General features: G+C 40.6%; 1 protein-coding gene across 50 annotated transcripts in view; it reads right to left on the minus strand.

Moving 5' to 3' along the window:
- PPFIBP1 (PPFIA binding protein 1) overlaps positions 1 to 17,947 on the minus strand; it is a 191,503-nt gene that overhangs the window by 2,875 nt on the left and 170,681 nt on the right. For 28 of the 50 annotated variants that reach the window (XM_084956483.1, XM_021092148.2, XM_084956479.1 and 25 more), the window contains 11 exons: positions 15,406 to 15,577; positions 14,887 to 14,919; positions 12,200 to 12,350; positions 11,786 to 11,914; positions 9,322 to 9,472; positions 8,242 to 8,353; positions 7,852 to 7,940; positions 3,713 to 3,835; positions 3,046 to 3,171; positions 2,340 to 2,528; positions 649 to 828 (listed from right to left, as the gene is read on the minus strand). In XM_084956483.1, the coding sequence (XP_084812609.1) occupies positions 649 to 828; positions 2,340 to 2,528; positions 3,046 to 3,171; positions 3,713 to 3,835; positions 7,852 to 7,940; positions 8,242 to 8,353; positions 9,322 to 9,472; positions 11,786 to 11,914; positions 12,200 to 12,350; positions 14,887 to 14,919; positions 15,406 to 15,577 (1,455 nt within the window). The remainder of the gene's footprint in view (positions 1 to 648; positions 829 to 2,339; positions 2,529 to 3,045; positions 3,172 to 3,712; positions 3,836 to 7,851; positions 7,941 to 8,241; positions 8,354 to 9,321; positions 9,473 to 11,785; positions 11,915 to 12,199; positions 12,351 to 14,886; positions 14,920 to 15,405; positions 15,578 to 17,947) is intronic. The other 22 variants (XM_084956484.1, XM_021092149.2, XM_084956482.1 and 19 more) reach the window with 1 other exon arrangement.

The following is a 17,947-nucleotide window of genomic DNA, read 5'->3' on the forward strand; positions in this document are numbered from 1 at the left end:
GTTGACATGGCACCAGAGGACTGTTCATTTGAGGGCAGTATTCAGATCCATGATCTCACACTGAATAGTCTAAGGGGTACAAGCTGTCCATTCCTGACTTGTTTTAACACACCGATTTTTCTTAATACAGAGATGGTATCATACAGGTAAATAGCACAGGTTTTGAAGCCAGCCTGGTAGGTGGGAATCCCAGCATTTCTTTTTTCATTTTTGGCCATGGTGAGCAGTGGCTTGAGGTGGGATCTCAGTTCCCAGACCAGGGACTGAACCCAGGCCACAGCAGTGAAAGCTAGACCATGAGGGAACTCCCCTATCCCAGCAATTCTACCAGCTCTTCTATCTTGGCTAAGTTGCTTAACCATTCTGTGCCTCTGTTTCCTTATCTCTTAAATGAGGATGACAATATTCCCTATGTTTAAGATTCCTATGTGTTAATGATTCCCTGAACGCTAACATGGGTTAGTGCTTGGGGTAATGCCTGGAAGGGAGTAAGTAATCTGTTAGTGCTAGCTATTGTCTTATTACTGCCATCTTTATTTGCAGTTATTTTTGCAAAACATCTTTGGTTAGCAAACAGTGCATAAAGCTTTCACTTAGTCTTTCCATACTGGGAAGAACTTTAAAAAGGGCAAAGAGTGTCACGTTTACCTGCTCCAACCGGTCCAGATCATCCTCATCATACAGGCGCATGTCCAATCCAGGCTTAAACCCTTTCTTAGATGTACCTCCTGATGCCTGTCCCAATTCCATTGGACAAACATATTCTTCCCCATCTTCCTGTTTCTTCTTTCTCAGATTCCCAAAATTGCTGAAGCTAAGTTTCTTTGGCTTTAAAAGAAAAGCAAGCAAAAACACCCAGAGACTTGATAAAATTCATATGACAAATGACCAATAATGTGTAATTTTTCACTCCATCTATAGAGGAAAGCACTTGGATGATGAAATGGGTATAACAAAAACAAAGGCAGCCTAGGCATGCATCCTATGATTGACACATCCAAACATGACAAAGGATCCTTATTATGAATCTCAGAAGATTAAGCTTGTTCACATCAATTAGTTGGGTGGTCACTGTGAAAAGCAAAATATGTCAAGAGCCTTATTCTTGACAGACCTCTGAACAGTGAAATCTTGCAGGGCTGAATCCAACTTTGCAAAGTTTTTCAATCTAAGATCAGCAAAACAAAATGGTCCTTACTATATTTCCTTTTTAGGTGAAGCTATGATTCTCCTGTGTGCCTGGAATGCTTCCATAACTGCATTGGTGAGTGCTAAAAGAATCCCACTCTTCTGGAGAGAGAACTTCCAGTGGCAAGAGAGAAACCCCATCTTGGCACCTGTCACTGGATAGCCTTTGAGACTATATGTTAAGGGGATGGTGATCAGGCTGATACTGAGAATGGAAAGGGAACAGAATCTCTCAGAGGTTTCAAATCTGACACATCTTTTAAGGGAGCAAGGGAGCTAAACAGAAACAATCAGGCAGGTAGAGGGAGTTTAAAAAAAAAAAAAAGAAAAAATTTCTTACATATTTGTGGAGGAGCCAATAAACCCTGTCTTCACATTAAGCTGGTTGAGATAACAGACTGAGAAGAGTTCACAGGGGAGTGACTTAAAGAATAAAAGTGATCTGAATTTGGAATGATCCATGAATTCAGGTAAATCTGGAAATACCCATTCTCTGCTGTCTACCTTAAATCATTTCTTAAGTACTTTTCCTAACTTAATTATAAGTATGAGAAGATATCCTTCTCTTGTCCTTGATTTATCCATAGGATAACTTCAATCAATATTGGGTCCAAGTCATGGGTTTTCTTTATTGGCCATATATCAATTATAGAAGCCAACACCATGTTCCTTACTACTGTTAACTCTAACAAAATAAATGATGTGAACAAAGATTCCCCCAGAAGGAAACATTCGAAAATGCATTTTCCTACTTCCTTTTTAAGAGGTATTTACCTTTAGCCCATCCATAAAACTTAGTAAACCTCAGAAAATGGGGATAGCCTAGTAATGGTCAAAACTAAGCCTTCGGGAGTTCCCATCGTGGCTCGGTGGAAACGAATCTGACTAGTTTCCATGAGGACCCGGGTTCGATCCCTGGCCCTGCTTGGTGGGTTGGGGATCTGGCACTGTCATGAGCTGTGGTGTAGTTCACAGATGCGCTTCGGAACTGGCGTTGCTATATCTGTGGTGTAGGCCAGTGGCTGCAGCTCCAATTTAACCCCTAGGCTGGGAACCTCCATATGCTGTGGGTGTAGGCCTAAAAAACCCCAAAGCAACAACCAAAAAAACTGAGCCTTCGCTATAGGAAACTATTAGGAACATGAATTCACCTTCACTTTGGCAGTGGCAGTTAGAAGTACATAATCCGGTAACTCCATGGCATCACGCTTCTGGTGTTGGGCTTCAGCACCAATCAGAAGGTTGAAATGAGTGGCCAAGTGTCTTCGCAACAGGGTCTTACTTGGTGGGATGTTCAATAACTGAGCCATTGTTTCTACATTAAAACGAGGTTCTAGAACCTATAAGAAAAATTAAGACTGTTTAAGGCACCAGGTATTGTCTGTATTGTGCTTTAAAAATTGCAAGCCTTTTTCATTTAGTTATCTCACTGGCCCTCTCGACTGCCCAATGAGAGAGACAGACTATGGACTTTGATTTTCAATTTAATGGTCATGTGAGAGCCAGTGGCCAGATGTTATCCAACATTAAAGAGGAGAATAAAAGAGAAAGGGGTTTAAATCCAATCTAGTTATAAGATATAAAGATATGGGAAATTATACACAGAGTTAAGTGATATATATTATATACATTATATATTATATATGCTAGAGAGTTATATGATATAAACTATATAGTAAACTATATAGAGTTACATAGAGTTATATGATATAAAGATATATGGGAAAGAATTCATTTGAGGTGGTGCAGGAGGGTTCAATTAGATGACTTTAAGACTATGACAAGCAAAGGGATCATACCCTACTCATTAGACTAATGGAAACAAAATGGTAAGAAGTCAGTTAAATAGAGTTTTACCATGAGCCCGCCATGGACACCACTGCCTCTGAGGTTGGGGGCATATTCGGCCAGGTCCACAGAGCGCAGCCACTCCATCACTCGATGATTGGTCCACTGCTGAACCTCTGATGGGGTGATGCTATTCTAGGGGAACAAACAACCACCCAGAACTTTAGTCATTGGCTAAGGGGTTCCTTATATTCAACCTTTGTGCTCATTTCTAAAGAGTCTACCCCACGGAGCAGAGTTACTCACCAACCCATTAAATGTTTAGAGAAAAGGTCAAAAGGTGGTTTGCTATAATTTGAATGCTCTTTTAAGGAATCTACATCACTGAGTTTCATGCTTTTTTATAAAGCAGTGTTTTAGGAAAGGAAATCTTTAAAGGGATGTTTAACTCTGTGGCTAAAGGAGGCAGGAAAATAAACTATACCCAAGAAAGGAGGAAGAGCAATTAAAACACAATCTCTGGCATCAGTTACACGGGTAGAACCATCATGTGGGGAAAAGGAAGGCACAGAGGAAAACAAAGCCAAAGAAGTCAACGAGGCAGGATTTGAGGCTCTGAGAGAACCAGATGCTTTACTTCCCCAGGTTCCAAGAGGAAACAGGTCTTTGCCTCCATACATGGACAGGCATGTGCATGGTAAGTGCATGCTGTGTAAACCTTGACCTCAGATGCTACCTCATCAGACGGCCGCCTCCGTAGACAGTTTGGTTCAAAGTTATTGATCCTCAGGACCTGGATGGCCCTTTTGATGCTGAGATGATGGAGCACACTTACAACTTTCAGAGACAGTAAGTCATCCTACAAAACAAAACAAAATGAGGAGTTCTCTGAGCAGGAGAACCTTCTTAGGGACATCTCAGAAAACTCAAGGTAAAGTAGAAGAGCCCCTCCACTGATAGGCCCCCAAGGGCTTGTCAGCATTTTCAAAGCTTTTCTTTAGGAACAGAACCCTTTTTCCTGTTCTGAACAAAATTTTCTCCAGGACCCCAACATAAATGAAAACCAAAATTCATGTTGTTCCAACTGAAGCTAATTTCTACCTGTTTCTCTCGTCTACTGAGATAGGATCATGGGACTGAACAGCTTTGAAAAGCACAGTTTGGAAAGCACTCCCAGGAGTTCCCTGGTGACTCAGGGAGTTAAGGACTGAGCGCTGTCACTGCTGTGGCTCGGATTGCTGGTGTGGCACAGGTTCAATCCCTGGCCTGGGAAATTCCCCATGCTGTGGGTGCAGCCAAAGAAAGAAAGGAAGGAAGGAAGGAAGGAAGGAAGGAAGGAAGGAAGAAAGAAAGAAAGAAAGAAAGAAAGAAAGAAAGAAAGAAAGAAAGAAAGAAAGAAAGAAAGAAAGAAAGAAAAGCACTCCTTGGTTGTCAAGGGGGAGGGAGGAGAAAGTGGGATGGACGGGGAGTTTGTGGGTGGTAGTTCAAACTATTACATTTAGAATGGATAAGCAATGAGGTTCTATTATATTCACTCTCTTGAGGTAGAACATTTTGGAAGGATAGTATTAGAAGAAAAATGTATATATATATATGTATGATTGTGTCACTTTGCTACACAGCAGAAATCGACACAACACAATCAACTATATTCTAATAAAAATTAAAAAAGAAAAAAAAGCACTCCCTGGGTCACCACAGAAAGTAACCTGCTTTGATTTGATTTGATGAAGCAGATAACTGAGAGCTGGGATGATCACTGATGAGTTGGTTTTCTGAGCTCAGGCACATCACAGTTTGGGGGAAAAGTGGAAGATTGCTTCTGTGATATTAACCCCCCAGACTCAAGAAATCTCTGCTTCTAGATTATAGTGTTTTATTGATAAGAGGTTTGGAATAATTATATTAATCGATGCAAAGCTTTCGGTGAGAGGTAAGGACAGAAGAGAAATAAAGAAGTTGTTAAGTAGCAGCACAGATCACCAGGCGATTCCTTTAAGAAGTAACTTTCACCAAGTCTGTGGCTATTGGGAACTTTTAAAAACATACCAAACACACCAAAACAAATTATCTTAGAAAGTGATTTGGGGGCGGTAGTGTCAAGAAAAGCACTAGTCTGCTTGCAAACACACCCAGAAAATAAACAAGGAAAATATCCATTTCAGACACGCCTTACCGATAACATTTCCTGCAAGGGAAAAATTAATCTACTATAGGAATATTTTTAAAATAAAATTATAGGACAGTTTAAATCCTTAAGGCTACTAACTGAGCCTTAAAAAATGATTTCCCAAATTCTTTTCTAGATTAATTTCTTAATGTAATAATAAGTTAGAAAAGGCATTTAACTTTTTTTTTTTTTTTTTTTTTTTTTGTCTTTTTGTCTTTCTAGGGCTGTACCTGCGGCATATAGAGGTTCCCAGGCTAGGGGTCCAATCAGAGCTGTAGCCCCTGGCCTATGCCACAGCCACACCAGGTCCGAGCCATGTCTGTGACCTATACCACAGCTCACGGCAATGCTGGATCCTTAACCCACCGAGCGAGGCCAGGGATCGAACCTGCAACCTCATGGTTCCTAGTCAGATTTGTTTCCGCTGTGCCATGATGGGAACTCCACATTTAACATTTTTAATCTAAGATTGAGATGCACATTCAAAACATTTCCATGTGCACTATTACCAACTAATTAAAAGTCTTTCAGATTAAAAAAAATTTGAAATGCTTAAGTATTTACAATGTAAATAAGATATTAATTAGTTTAAGGGGTTTTAAAAGCAGGGGTCATTTTCTTTTAAATCAAAACACTTTAGGGGAGGGTTTTGTTTGTTTGTTTGCCTCTTCTAGGGCCACTTCTGCAGCATATGGAGGTTCCCAGGCTAGGGGTCTAATCGGAGCTGTAGCCACTGGTCTACGCCAGAGCCACAGCAACGTGGGATCCGAGCCGTGTCTGCAACCTATACCACAGCTCATGGCAACGCCAGATCCTTAACCCACTGAGCAAGGCCAGGGATCGAACCCTCAACCTCATGGTTCCTAGTAAGATTCATTAACCACTGAGCCACGACGGGAACTCCAGGGGAGGTTTTTAAAAATCTTTTAAGTAATTTTAGATTTATACAGGAGCTGCCAAAGAGAGTACAGAGACTCACAGGCCCTTCACCCAGCTTCCTCTAATGCCAACATCTTCTATAACCAGGATATTCAACAAACGAAGACATTAATACAGACAAAATCAAATTCAACTAAACCTTAGACTTTATTCAGATTTTACCAGTTTTTCCACTAGGTCCTTTTTTTTTTTTTTACTTTAAAAAAAAAGAATACTTAAAATTTCTCCATTTTTAAACATTTTTATTAAAGTATAGTTGATTTAAAGTGTTGCGTCAATTTCTGCTATACAGAAAAGTGATTCGGTTATATATACATATACTTTTTCATATTTTTTTCCATTACGGTTTATCACAGGATATTGAATATAGTTCCCTGAGCCATCTAGGATCTCGTTGTTTATCCATCCTACATACAACAGTTTGCCTCCGATAATCCTAAACTCTTAATCCATCTCTCCCTTATCCCATTTCCCCCTTCACAACCACAAGTCTGTTCTCTATGTCTGTGAGTCTGTCTCTGTTTCATAAATAAGTTAATTTGTGTTGTATTTTAGATTCTACATAGAAGTGCCAACATACGGTATTTGTCGTTCTCTTTCTGACTTATTTCATCTAGTAAGATAATCTCCAGGTCCATCCACGTTGCTACAAATGGCATTATTTCATTCTTTTTTTATGGCTGAGTAATATACAATTGTGTGTGTGTGTGTGTGTGTGTGTGTGTGTGTGTGTAGCATTTAGGTTGTTTCCATTCTTGGCTATTTTGAATAGTGCTGCCATGAATATACGGGTGCATGTGTCTTTTCAAATTTAAGTTTTATCTGGATATATGCCCAGGAATGGGCTTGCTGGATTATATGGCAGCTCCATATTTAGTTTTTTGAGGAACCTCTATATTGCTTTTCATAGTAGATGCACCAATTTATATTCCCACTAGGTCCTTTTTCTGATCCAGGATCCAAATCCAGGATACCAGATTCAAACAGACTTTCTTTGATTTTGGATTTCTGGTAATTTATTCTTTTATAGCCATGGAAGTCATACGTTTGTCTTTTGTGATTTTCAGTCTGAATTTGCTCACATTCCCACAGGAACATAGTCATCTCTAGATAGGCAGACAAATAGGTACAAATGCTGTTTGATATTCTACTATTTTCCAACAGTGGAAACTTGGTTAAATTACTCAGTTTCTCAATTCTTTTGTTTCCTCATCTAAAAACTGGGGATGAAAAGAGTGCCAACTCAAGGACAGCTGAGACCTAAGTATTAATTAGGAGTAAAGTGTTTGAAAGTATGCCTGGTACACAGTAAGTAAGTGTGCAACATGCCACGCACTGGTGTTATTCTACCTGCAATTTACATGATGTGCCCACCATGGTTCAGACTGATTCCGTGATAGAGAAGAGGGGCTGAACCCCCGATGTCTTTGATATTGAAAAATTCCCAAATAAGTTCAGTTAGCTGTCTGAAATGTTCAACTTATTTGAACAGAAACAGACTCCCGCGTTGCTGTGGCTGCAGCGTAGGCTAGCGGCTATAGCTCTAATTTGACCCCTAGCCTGGGAACTTCCATATGCCACGGTGTGGCCCTAAAAAGACAAAAAAACAAACAGAAAAAGGAAAAACCCCCACTCTATCAAACTCTGGTGGAATCATTGTGAAAACATTTTATTTTGCTTACTCTACTTCTGTGTTTTTCAGAGAAAAACTATTCTAGCACCCCCACCCCACTTCACTCCCCAATGCCCATGAGTGAATCACTTACAACAGTCATGTAATGGAGCATTCGACCATCTACCCGTCCTTCATCGAACTGGGTCTTGTACTGGGGGAGACCAATATCATCCAACCATCCTAAGGGAAGAAATGAGTGTTGTTAATGGGCCACCGAACACCTGTTCTTGTGATGAAACAGCAGCTGTATAGGGAGTCTTCTGGGTGGATCAGAAGGCTAAGGATCCAGTGTTATCACTGCTGTGGCTCTGGTTACTGCTGTGATGAGGATGTGATTCCTAGCCTGGGAACTTCTGCATGACGAGGGCCCAGACCAAAAAAAAAAAAAAAAAAAAAAAGGGTAGCTGAGTAGCTGTATATATGTGTGTGTGCCTGTACAAAATTCCTTCATTCCTTCATTCAGGAATTTCAAACCACTTACTAGTGACCCAGTTGAAATCCAGCTTCCCGTGATTAGTTTCTTCTTCAGATCCCAGGGCTTGCAGTGCCAGCTGGAGCTTCTTTCGATGAAGTGAATGCTTGATTCCAAGTTCCTGAAATAATAAACAGAAACACTGGCTTTACGACTTTGTCAACATGGGCTGCATGCCACTGGCAAAGGATACAAATTCCTCCAAAATGAAGCTAGCATGCAAGACCCAACAATTACATTTAATCAGAATACTAACCCAGGCTATAAACGGTCACTGAACAAAAGGCGCCTGGAAAGTCAAGAGCGCCACCATTGGTTTAGTGGTATGTAAGATATTCCCCACGAGGCTCCTTCCTATGCAAGACTGGAACTATAGCACGCATAACAGGAATTTTCCTCTTATTTTTGCACTACGAGTCAAGGAATTGGGAAGAAATATTAAAAAACCGGATGTAAAATGCAGTGCTCTTTTTTCCCCTTTCGCAAAGTGAAATTGAATTACATATATTACATTGAGAGGATGGACCAGTGATAGAGCCACAGAATGATTTTGAGAAATATGAACTGAAAAAAAAAAAAAAAAAGAAAGAAAAAAAAAGGAGTTCACGTTGTGGTGCAGCGGAAATGAATCCGACTAGGAACCATGAGGTTGTGGGTTCGATCCCTGGCCATACTCAGTGGGTTAAGGATCTGGTGTTGCTGTGGCTGTGGTGTAGGTCAGCAGCTGCAGCTCTGATTCGACCCCTAGCCTGGGGACCTCCATAATGCCGCAGGTGCGACCTTAAAAAGACAAAAAAAAAAAAAGAGAGAGAGAGAAAAATATGAAATTTATTAGTATGGCTCTACAATTATTTTTTCATTAAAATGTCCAGTGGCTTCAGTGTTCATAAGGAATCATTAAGACCAGGTCCTTCCTTTTAAGTCTACGAGATAAAACAAGCATGAAGCAGGAAACCCACACTTTTTCCAGAATACTTACTAGCTCTCTCCACTCCCCTTTCTGGAGTAAAAAACAGCTCTACATTCATATTCTTCCACCTGTCTTCCCCACCCTGTCTCCATTGTGTGAGCAAACAGAGAAGCAGTCACCTTCTCTAGATCTTGTTGAGAAGCCTGCAACAGTGTTTGGCCAGATGCAATCCAGTGCTTGCCAGAATTCAGGTAGGACCCCAGGCCTTGTTCCATAAGCCAATTGCAAACCTGTTCCTTGGTCCACTTGGCAAATGGCATATCCAAGTCACTACAGGAAAATGAACAATGGCATGAAAAACAATTCAAAGCCAATCCTGTAACTTATCATCAGGGCTGATCAACTGCATTTTCAATAGATAAGGAGATTTCCTGGTGATACACATTCGACCATGAAAAGCCTAATTTTTTGGACATATTTGGTGGAGGAAGTGATACTGTAAATCACAGTCCTCATTTCAAACAAAACCACAAAAGATTCAACATGATTTAACAAGAACGTGTTCTGTAGGAGACTGCGTTAAACCAGCAAGTCAAGTTATCGTACTAGTTTCAGTGTTGTTTGAAGACTGGAATTTCAAACAGAAAACACTAGGTCAGAATGAAAGAAACTGAATTCTAACTTGAATTAACTTTAGTAGAATTATGGTCTCTCTCCAGATGGTGTTCAATGAGGAGAGGGTGATATGGCCTCACTGAGTAGGAGAAAGTATAGTTGGAGCAAATTTCTGTTTTCTTTTACTTTGATACACAACTACTGTTCCTGTTGGGGAAGAAAAAAAATATGGACATGAACAAGTCTTTTTTTTTTCTTTTTTGGCTGCACCTGTGGTATGTGGAAGTTCCTGGGCCAAGGTTTGAACCTGAATCACAGCAGAGACCAAAGTCACAGCAGTGACAATGCTGGATCCTTAAACCCCTGAACCACCAGGGAACTTTAAAACCTTTTTTTTTTTTAATAGTACAAGGAGGTCCTCTACTGTGTACAAAGAGAACATATGGCAAATGAGACTGTTTGGTATTTGAACAAGGCCAAAGAGAGTTTCCTCCTGGATGAAACTTGTGCCCAGCCTTCTGCCTGGGTGGGAGGAACTGTGAACAAAAGGTTTCTAGCCCTTTATTATATTAAGAGATTTCGTATCAATGATTGATGCTTGTGTTTGCAAACTCCACCCTTTTTATGTGACCAAGCCAGTGCAGCAGTTATGAACCAGCCCCAAAAGGAGATAAGGGTGTAGGAAAAGCTCTCAGAGTCTTAATAGATAAAACCTCATATGGTCCTGATAAGTTTAAGTATTTGGATTGGATATATGCCTTTAAATGCTTTCACAGACTTCATTAATTCCTAATGTTTACTGAACAGTTATTGTTTGCCAGATACTGCATATTAACTCATTTAATTGTTACAATCATCTTTTGGGGTAAGTACTAACTACTACCATGGGGAGCAGAGGCAGAGAGCATAGAAGTAATTGCTCACTCAGGTCGCAGGAAGAGGCAAGACCAGAAATCAGGTCCAAGTAGTTTGCCTCTAGAATCTATTCTTTCATCATCATCATCATCATCATTATTATTATTATTATTATAGTTTACAATGCTTGTTAGTTTCAGATGTAGAACAAAGTGATTTCGATAAGTATATATTCTTTTTCATATTCTTTTCCATTATGGTTTATTACACAATATTTAATGTGTTCCCTGTGCTACATAATAAGACCTTGTGGTTTATCTATCATATATATAATAGTTGGCATCTGCTAATCCCAAACTTCCAATCCATCCCTTCCCTACTCCCCCTCCCTCTTGGCAACTACAAGTCCATAGAACATAGTCTCTAAAAAGATTTTTTTTTTAATTATGGTTGATTTACAATGTTGTGCCAATTTCTGCTGTACAGCAAGGTGACCCAGTCTTACATATACATATATATATACATTTTTTTTCTCATATTATCTTCCATCACTATAGAACGTGTTCTTTTTTTTGTTTTTTGGCTTTTTAGGGCCACACTTGCGTTACATGGAAGTTCCCAGGCTAGGGGTCTAAGAGGAGCTGTAGCCAATGGCCTATGCCACAGCCACAGCAATGCCAGATCTGAGCCGTGTCTATGACCCACGCCACAGCTCTTGGCAATGCCGGATCCTTAACCCACTGAATGAGGCCAGGGATTGAGCCCACGTCCTCCTGGATACTAGTTGGATTCGTTAACCACTGAGCCACAATGGGAACTCCTAGAACGAATTCTTAACCACCATGCTATCCCATCTTTCCAGAGTTATGCTTTAGAGTACTTATAATTATTTTCTATGTACAATTTAAGTTCAAGAGCCATTCTGGTACAGATGTTACTGATACTTGAGCTCTGGTTCCTCACCTAGCTGGCATAGGCCTTATCTTCTGTATAGTTATTTATTAACCATTGAGAAAGTGGACTGCTCTACAGGTGATAGACTCTTCCACTGGGCACAGCAGTAAGTGACAGATTTGACTATTTAACCCAGGGTCAATACTAACACTGCAGGTGCTCACAAGACCTTGATGCTTGGGTGGAGATGCAAAAGTTCATTTGTTCGGCTGTTCTTACCTGTGAGATTGTCCCAAATCTCGAGACCAACCCAATCGGGGCCCTGCAGTTGCCCTTGTCCCTCCTCTTTTGAATTCAGGCTCAGACATGTCATCTGGATTGAATGTAGTTGATTGACTTCTCCTAAGTCTGAAAGGAAGATACGGCACATTTCACCTGAGAAAGCCTTCCACTTTAAAGTTAATCAGAACATTTAAAATTGATGCTTATGTATGGTTAGAATAGACACATGGATTTAAACATTAACTGAGACCCAGTGAGTTAATGAATCCCCAATCACAATCTTCCATCCATAAAAGGATTACAAATGCCTTACAACTTCATAATCATTTTTTAGCCAGTTTTGCATTTATTCCTAAATTCGAGGCACATAGAAGACAAAGCCCCACATTATGTGTTTGCTCTGTTACTTACCTTCCAAAGAGCTTCATGATACCCCTGGATTTCTTTTTGGAATCTGGTGATGGTGGAGCCATCTGGAAGGGACTGCTCCCCTGCGAATCTTTTGGCCGAGAAGATACACCTGCCAGATCTAAATGCTCGGGTGTCTCCTTCTCTGTTTCAGCTATCTCAGGAACAGAAAACAAACTTGATGAATTTTAAAATATGGAAATTAAAAAATTTCCTTGGTTTAAGCAACTTCAAGACTTCTGCTGCTGCTGGTCTATAAGTCAGGGATTTACAAAGAGTATCCTGTAAATATTAAAGATGGAACACAAACCTACATTCTATTCTATCATTTCCTCTCTTGTGTATCAAGTTCATTAACTTACAAATTACAAGGATCACCAGATTCTTTATTTGACTGAATTCGTAATGAAGTTACGCTCACCTGGCCGGTTAGCTTAGTTGGTTAGAGCGTGGTGCTAATGAAGTTACTCTCAGTCTTGCTGCAGTACTTGGTACTGCTAACTACCTCTTGCTGCAGTACTTGGTACTCCTTGGTACTAGCTTCCTGACACAACATGCTCACTTCTTGCTCTGTCATTTGTGAGTTTCTTGGCTGTAGCACCCATTTTTCTCTTCCTCTTTCACTCCAGGATTCTGATCTGGGTTTCCTCTGTGGGATCTTTAGACAAGCTCACACCCACTATGCTCAGCACTAAATGATGGCTTTACTCATTGACAAGCAGTTGATATCAGAATCTCTGAGCTTCATCTCTTTCCCTGGCCTCAGGGTCTGAATGTCTGTGGATATTCCCAATTTGCTATGCCAAGGATAGCTTGGACTCCACAAATCCATTCCGTTTTCCTGAAAGTCTTCTCTTACAGTTTCTTATTTTCTATTTCAGTAGTGCTAGTTAATATTCTGTTACTCCAGTCCAAACTCTTTTTGTCATTTTCATTCTTTCTCTCCTTTGGCATTTACATCAAATCAGTTACCAAGAGTCCCGGTGATTCTTTAAGAAATGTCTTCCTATTTGTAACCTGTTAGATTCTAGGCACCAAGAGAAGAATGAACCGGATATTCCTACGTTTTTCTTTTGATATAAAATTAGTGCCTGTTGATTTGGCCTCAAAAGAATAACATCCAAATCTGCTACTCTCAGACCCCCCCGTGTCAACTTTCCTCGTCCTTTTAACAGATAATCCCACATTAGCAAACACAGGGATGCTGTTTCCTACATCGAAAATGTGCACTTTTAAAGAACAAAGTAAAACGTGTATCAAAACCACAGGGACAGTGTTTCAGCAAGATCTACAAGTTGCAGAGGTTGACTTTTCTATGAAGCAGCGCTGTGGTTACAGGTTATAGTAAGCAGCATTTGCCTCCTAGCACTGACCATATGCTTCTTCTAAGAAAAATACAAAAATACTTGAAAATAGTTGCTTAGATTTTTTTTTTCTTTTTCTTTTTAGGGCCACACTTGCAGCATATGGAAGTTCCCAGGCCAGAAAATGAATTGGAGCTGCAGCTGCTGGCCTATGCCACAGCCACAGCAACACCAGATCTGAGCCACATCTTCGACCTACATTGCAGCTTAGAGCAATGCTGGATCCTTAATCACTGAGCAAGGCCAGGGAGTGAACCTGCATCCTCAAGGATACTAGTCACATTCTTAACCCGCCAAGCCACAACAGAACTCCTTGAATAGGTCGTTTTTATTCACCCTGTGTTCCTTCTAGACATTTAAGAAAGTCACTTGTGCTGATCTACATGAATATATGTGTGGACACCTATACAAGTAATAGAAGCTACTGGGAAAACCCAAAGGAACCTTTCCATTCAAACCCTACAGGTGTAATGTGTTCTGTTGTCCCTAAAAATGTTGCCCAGCCCACTCTCTTTTTTTTTTTTTTTTTTTTTTTTTTTTTTGCTGCATCCATAACATGTGGTGCTCCTGGGGCAGGGATTGAACCCATGCTACAGCAATAACCCACGCCACAGCAGTGGCAATGCCGGATCCTTAACCACTGGGTCACCAGGGAACTCCAGCTCACCCTCATTTTAGAAGCATCCAGTTTTTACTTTTTATTTTGAGGATTTCTTTCCCCACTGTACTCTGCCCTTTAAAGAGGAAAACTGAGCATCCTTTCTCCTACAATCGCTTTTGGGGGCGGGGGGGATGACTCCTCAGATAGCCCATAAAGTTAACCTCTGTGGTCACTATATGCTACTTCATCTTCAAAGCAAAAATGTGTCAGAAGAATGTTCCCATAAGAGAAATAAGTTTAAAATGATTGCTGGCAATGTTTTCCACAGACCTCTATTTGGCTAAAAACATTTCTTTCTGGGGAAATGTAATCATGGAGAAGGAGGTGCAAGACCCTGGCAGTTAGCGTGATAGGGCAGTGCTTCAGGGTAAAGGAGCTGGACTCTCCGACAGTGGGATGCTCCTGCCCTGCACTCAGCTGGCCACTGGGCATGTCGAGGTCCTTGCAAGGTGCCATTAGCATGGGTTACAGCAGCATTTAGGCTTGGAAGCGAAGGCTCTCCAGAGAGTCCTAATTTTTAGCGGAGGGTAGAAAGCACCCTGGAGTGGAGGACTCCGTTTTCTGATGCTGCCAGCTCGCTTTCTAGAGATCACAGACACCAAGCGCAGGGATTAGCTCGGCTGGGAGCGTGGCACTGGCCAGGATGGGCATGCAGGGTACGGTACCTAAGGTGGGCGCACTGGCACTTCGTTTACGATCTTCAGAAATCCCAACAATGCACACAATCACACGCAGCCCAATGGAGAGAACACAGGGGAATGACAAAGTGAAACACAGATCGAACACCTACTCACAAAATACACACAGCAGGAGGGCTGAGAGGCATTGCATGGTGCTTCTGACCCTACACACAGACTCCAGTTGCACTGTCAATCTGGGGTTAATTTCTCCACTTTGGAAACAGAAGGGAAGCTGTTTATCATGAAGGCAGAGAGAGTCCTGGGAAACTGGTCTTTCCTCTAGGTTGGCACCCAGAACAGAGAGCAGGTGAGCGTACACACCAAGCTATTTTCCCTCTGAATGAAGCCCATGGAAGCTTTTTTTTTTTTGCTAACTCCCCCCAAGTCATTCTCCTTCATTTCTGAGAAGGAGAAATGTACAAATAGATGAACAAGGTAGGGGAAGGGATTAATTCTTTCCTCTTCCTGGTAGAACTAAGGCAAAGGCCTCTTGGCCACACGTACCCAAGTTTGGTGCACTTGCTGTCCTCTTGCTACTTTTTATTTTGAAAAAGCCACGACCAAAGGAGGATCTGGCTTTTCGAGTGCCAAAGGGATTTTCATCCACGGAGGCATCGTGTCCTGGAGCTTTGGGAGGAAGGCTCCCAAACGGGCTGCTTTCTACCGGAGCTTTATCCTGAGAGAGAGGTAATAATAAGTGTAACAGACTAACATGCATAATTATCAATACCTGCCAGGTGGGGTACTAAATATGTTACACATGTGATTTTACTTCAAAGAATAACTGAACAAACTTATTATGAGGGTCAAATGCCATATTAGAAGTTTAAAAAGTCAATTCTGGAAGGTACTTAAGGAACAACAACAAAAAAAAAACCATGTTCATCATCAATCTTTTTTCTTTACTTTGTCTTTTTTTAGGGCCATGCCCATGGCATATGGAATTTCCCAGGCTAGGGGTCAAATCAGAGCTACAGCTGCTGGCCTTCACCATATCCATAGCAATGTGGGATCCGAGCCATGTCTGCAACCTACACCACAGCTCACAGCAACATCAGATCCTTAGCCCACTGAGTGAGGCCAGGGATTGAACCCATGTCCTCATGGATACTAGTCGGGTTTGCTACTGCTGAGCCACAGTGGGAACTCCTCCCCCCCCATTTGAAAATTTTTTTGGCCATGCTCATGGCATGTGGAAGTTGCCAGGCCAGGGTCTGAACCCATGCCACAGCAGTAACCAGAGCCACAACAGTTATAAGACTGGATCCTTAACCCACTGAGCTACCAGGGAACTCTGATCATCAATTTTAATCCATGTCTTTGGGGCTTTAAAATTTTAGGAGAGAGAAATTCTCAAATTTTATTTTAACAGTATTTGCCTTGGAGTTCCCATCGTGGCTCAGTGGTTAATGAATCCAACTAGCAACTATGAGGTTGCTGTTTGATCCCTGGCCTTGCTCAGTGGGTTAAGTATCTGGCGTTGCCACAAGCTGTGGTGTAGGTTGCAGACGTGGCTCGGATCCTGCGTTGCTGTGGCTCTGGTGTAGGCTGGCGGCTACAGCTCCAATTAGACCCCTAGCCTGCGTACCTCCATATGCCGCAGGTGCAGCCCTAGAAAAGACAACAAACAAACAAACAAACAAACAAAAACCAGTATTTGCCTCATTCCCCCAAAGACTTGGAGATAAAAATATTAAATAACTAGAATAACAGATTTCCTATTTTCCTAACAATTATGACATAGACTTGGCTATAACATAATTCACAGTCTTTATAACTATATCAGCAGAAGCCCAATAGGCTGAAATTATTCTTCAGTGTAGGCATTAGTTCCAAGCTTCTATATCAGCAATGTAAGGAGTGTCTACTCCAGTTATTTTAAATATTCCTATCTAAGAATTAATAATAAAATGAAGGCAAATCAGCAACTGTTTAAAGTATTTTCTTTGAAATGGGATTCTGGGTTATAATTGTGTTTTGTCTGCGAGTTACCAAACATGGATAAACAGTTTTTGAAGACAGTGATACATTCAGACACACTTAACATTAAAGCTAAACTCACTAAAATTAAATTTTTCTTGGTTGATTCAGAAACCACTTCAGATCTTTACACTGTTTCAAAATCCTTATCAAGGACCTCAATTGTGATTTTTAAATACAGGCATACCTCATTTCATTGCATTTCACTTTACTGTGCCTCTCAGACATTGTGGGTTTTTTTTTTTTTTTTTTACAAATTGAAAGTTTGTGGTAATCCTGCATTGGCACTGCTTTTCTAACAGCATTTGCTCACTTTGTGTCTCTGTGTCACATTTTGGCAATTCTCACAATATTTCAAATTCTTTCATTATTATCACATTTAATTATAGTGACTTGTGATCACTGATCTTTGATGTTACTATTACAAAAAGATTACAATCTGCTGAGGTCTCAGATGGTAGCATTTTTCAGCACTAAACTACTTTTTAATAAAGGTCTGTACATTTTTTAAGATATGCTATACATATAATAGATTATAGTATAATATAAACATAACTTTTATATGCACCGGAAAACCAAAAAATTGTATGACTCACTTTATAGCACTATTTACTTTATCACAATATTTGCTTTAATGTGGTGGCTTGGACCTGAACCTGCAATATCTCTGAGTTATGCCTATAGCTTATTTTTGAGCTTTCTGGTTATTTGAATTGGCAATTACACTACATGGTCTCTTATATTGCTTTAGTATTATCCAAGGATTCTTTTGTTTGCATTTTCTCATTTCTTGAACATCTCTTGTTCTGTCTTCTTTTCCTTTGTTTATCTTTTTGGATGTGGGCTGTGGTACACAGTGGCTTGATGTGGGATCTCAGTTCCCAGAACAGGAACTGAACCCAGGCCACAGCGGTGAAAGCACTGAATCCTAACCACAAGACCACTAGGAAACTCCCACCCTCTGTTTCTTTTTTGTAGAAGTAGAGAGCAGGGCAAGGAGATACAGGTTTAAAAACCGGTTATTGTAGTCTATATATCTACCACTCATAGTAACTAAAAATGTACA

The sequence above is a fragment of the Sus scrofa genome, chromosome 5 (genome assembly GCF_054392235.1).
Source record: "Sus scrofa isolate SSC_HxYL_T2T_F1_AM1 chromosome 5, Sscrofa_HxYL_maternal_Yorkshire_Landrace_v2.0, whole genome shotgun sequence".
NCBI classification, from domain to species: domain Eukaryota; kingdom Metazoa; phylum Chordata; class Mammalia; order Artiodactyla; family Suidae; genus Sus; species Sus scrofa.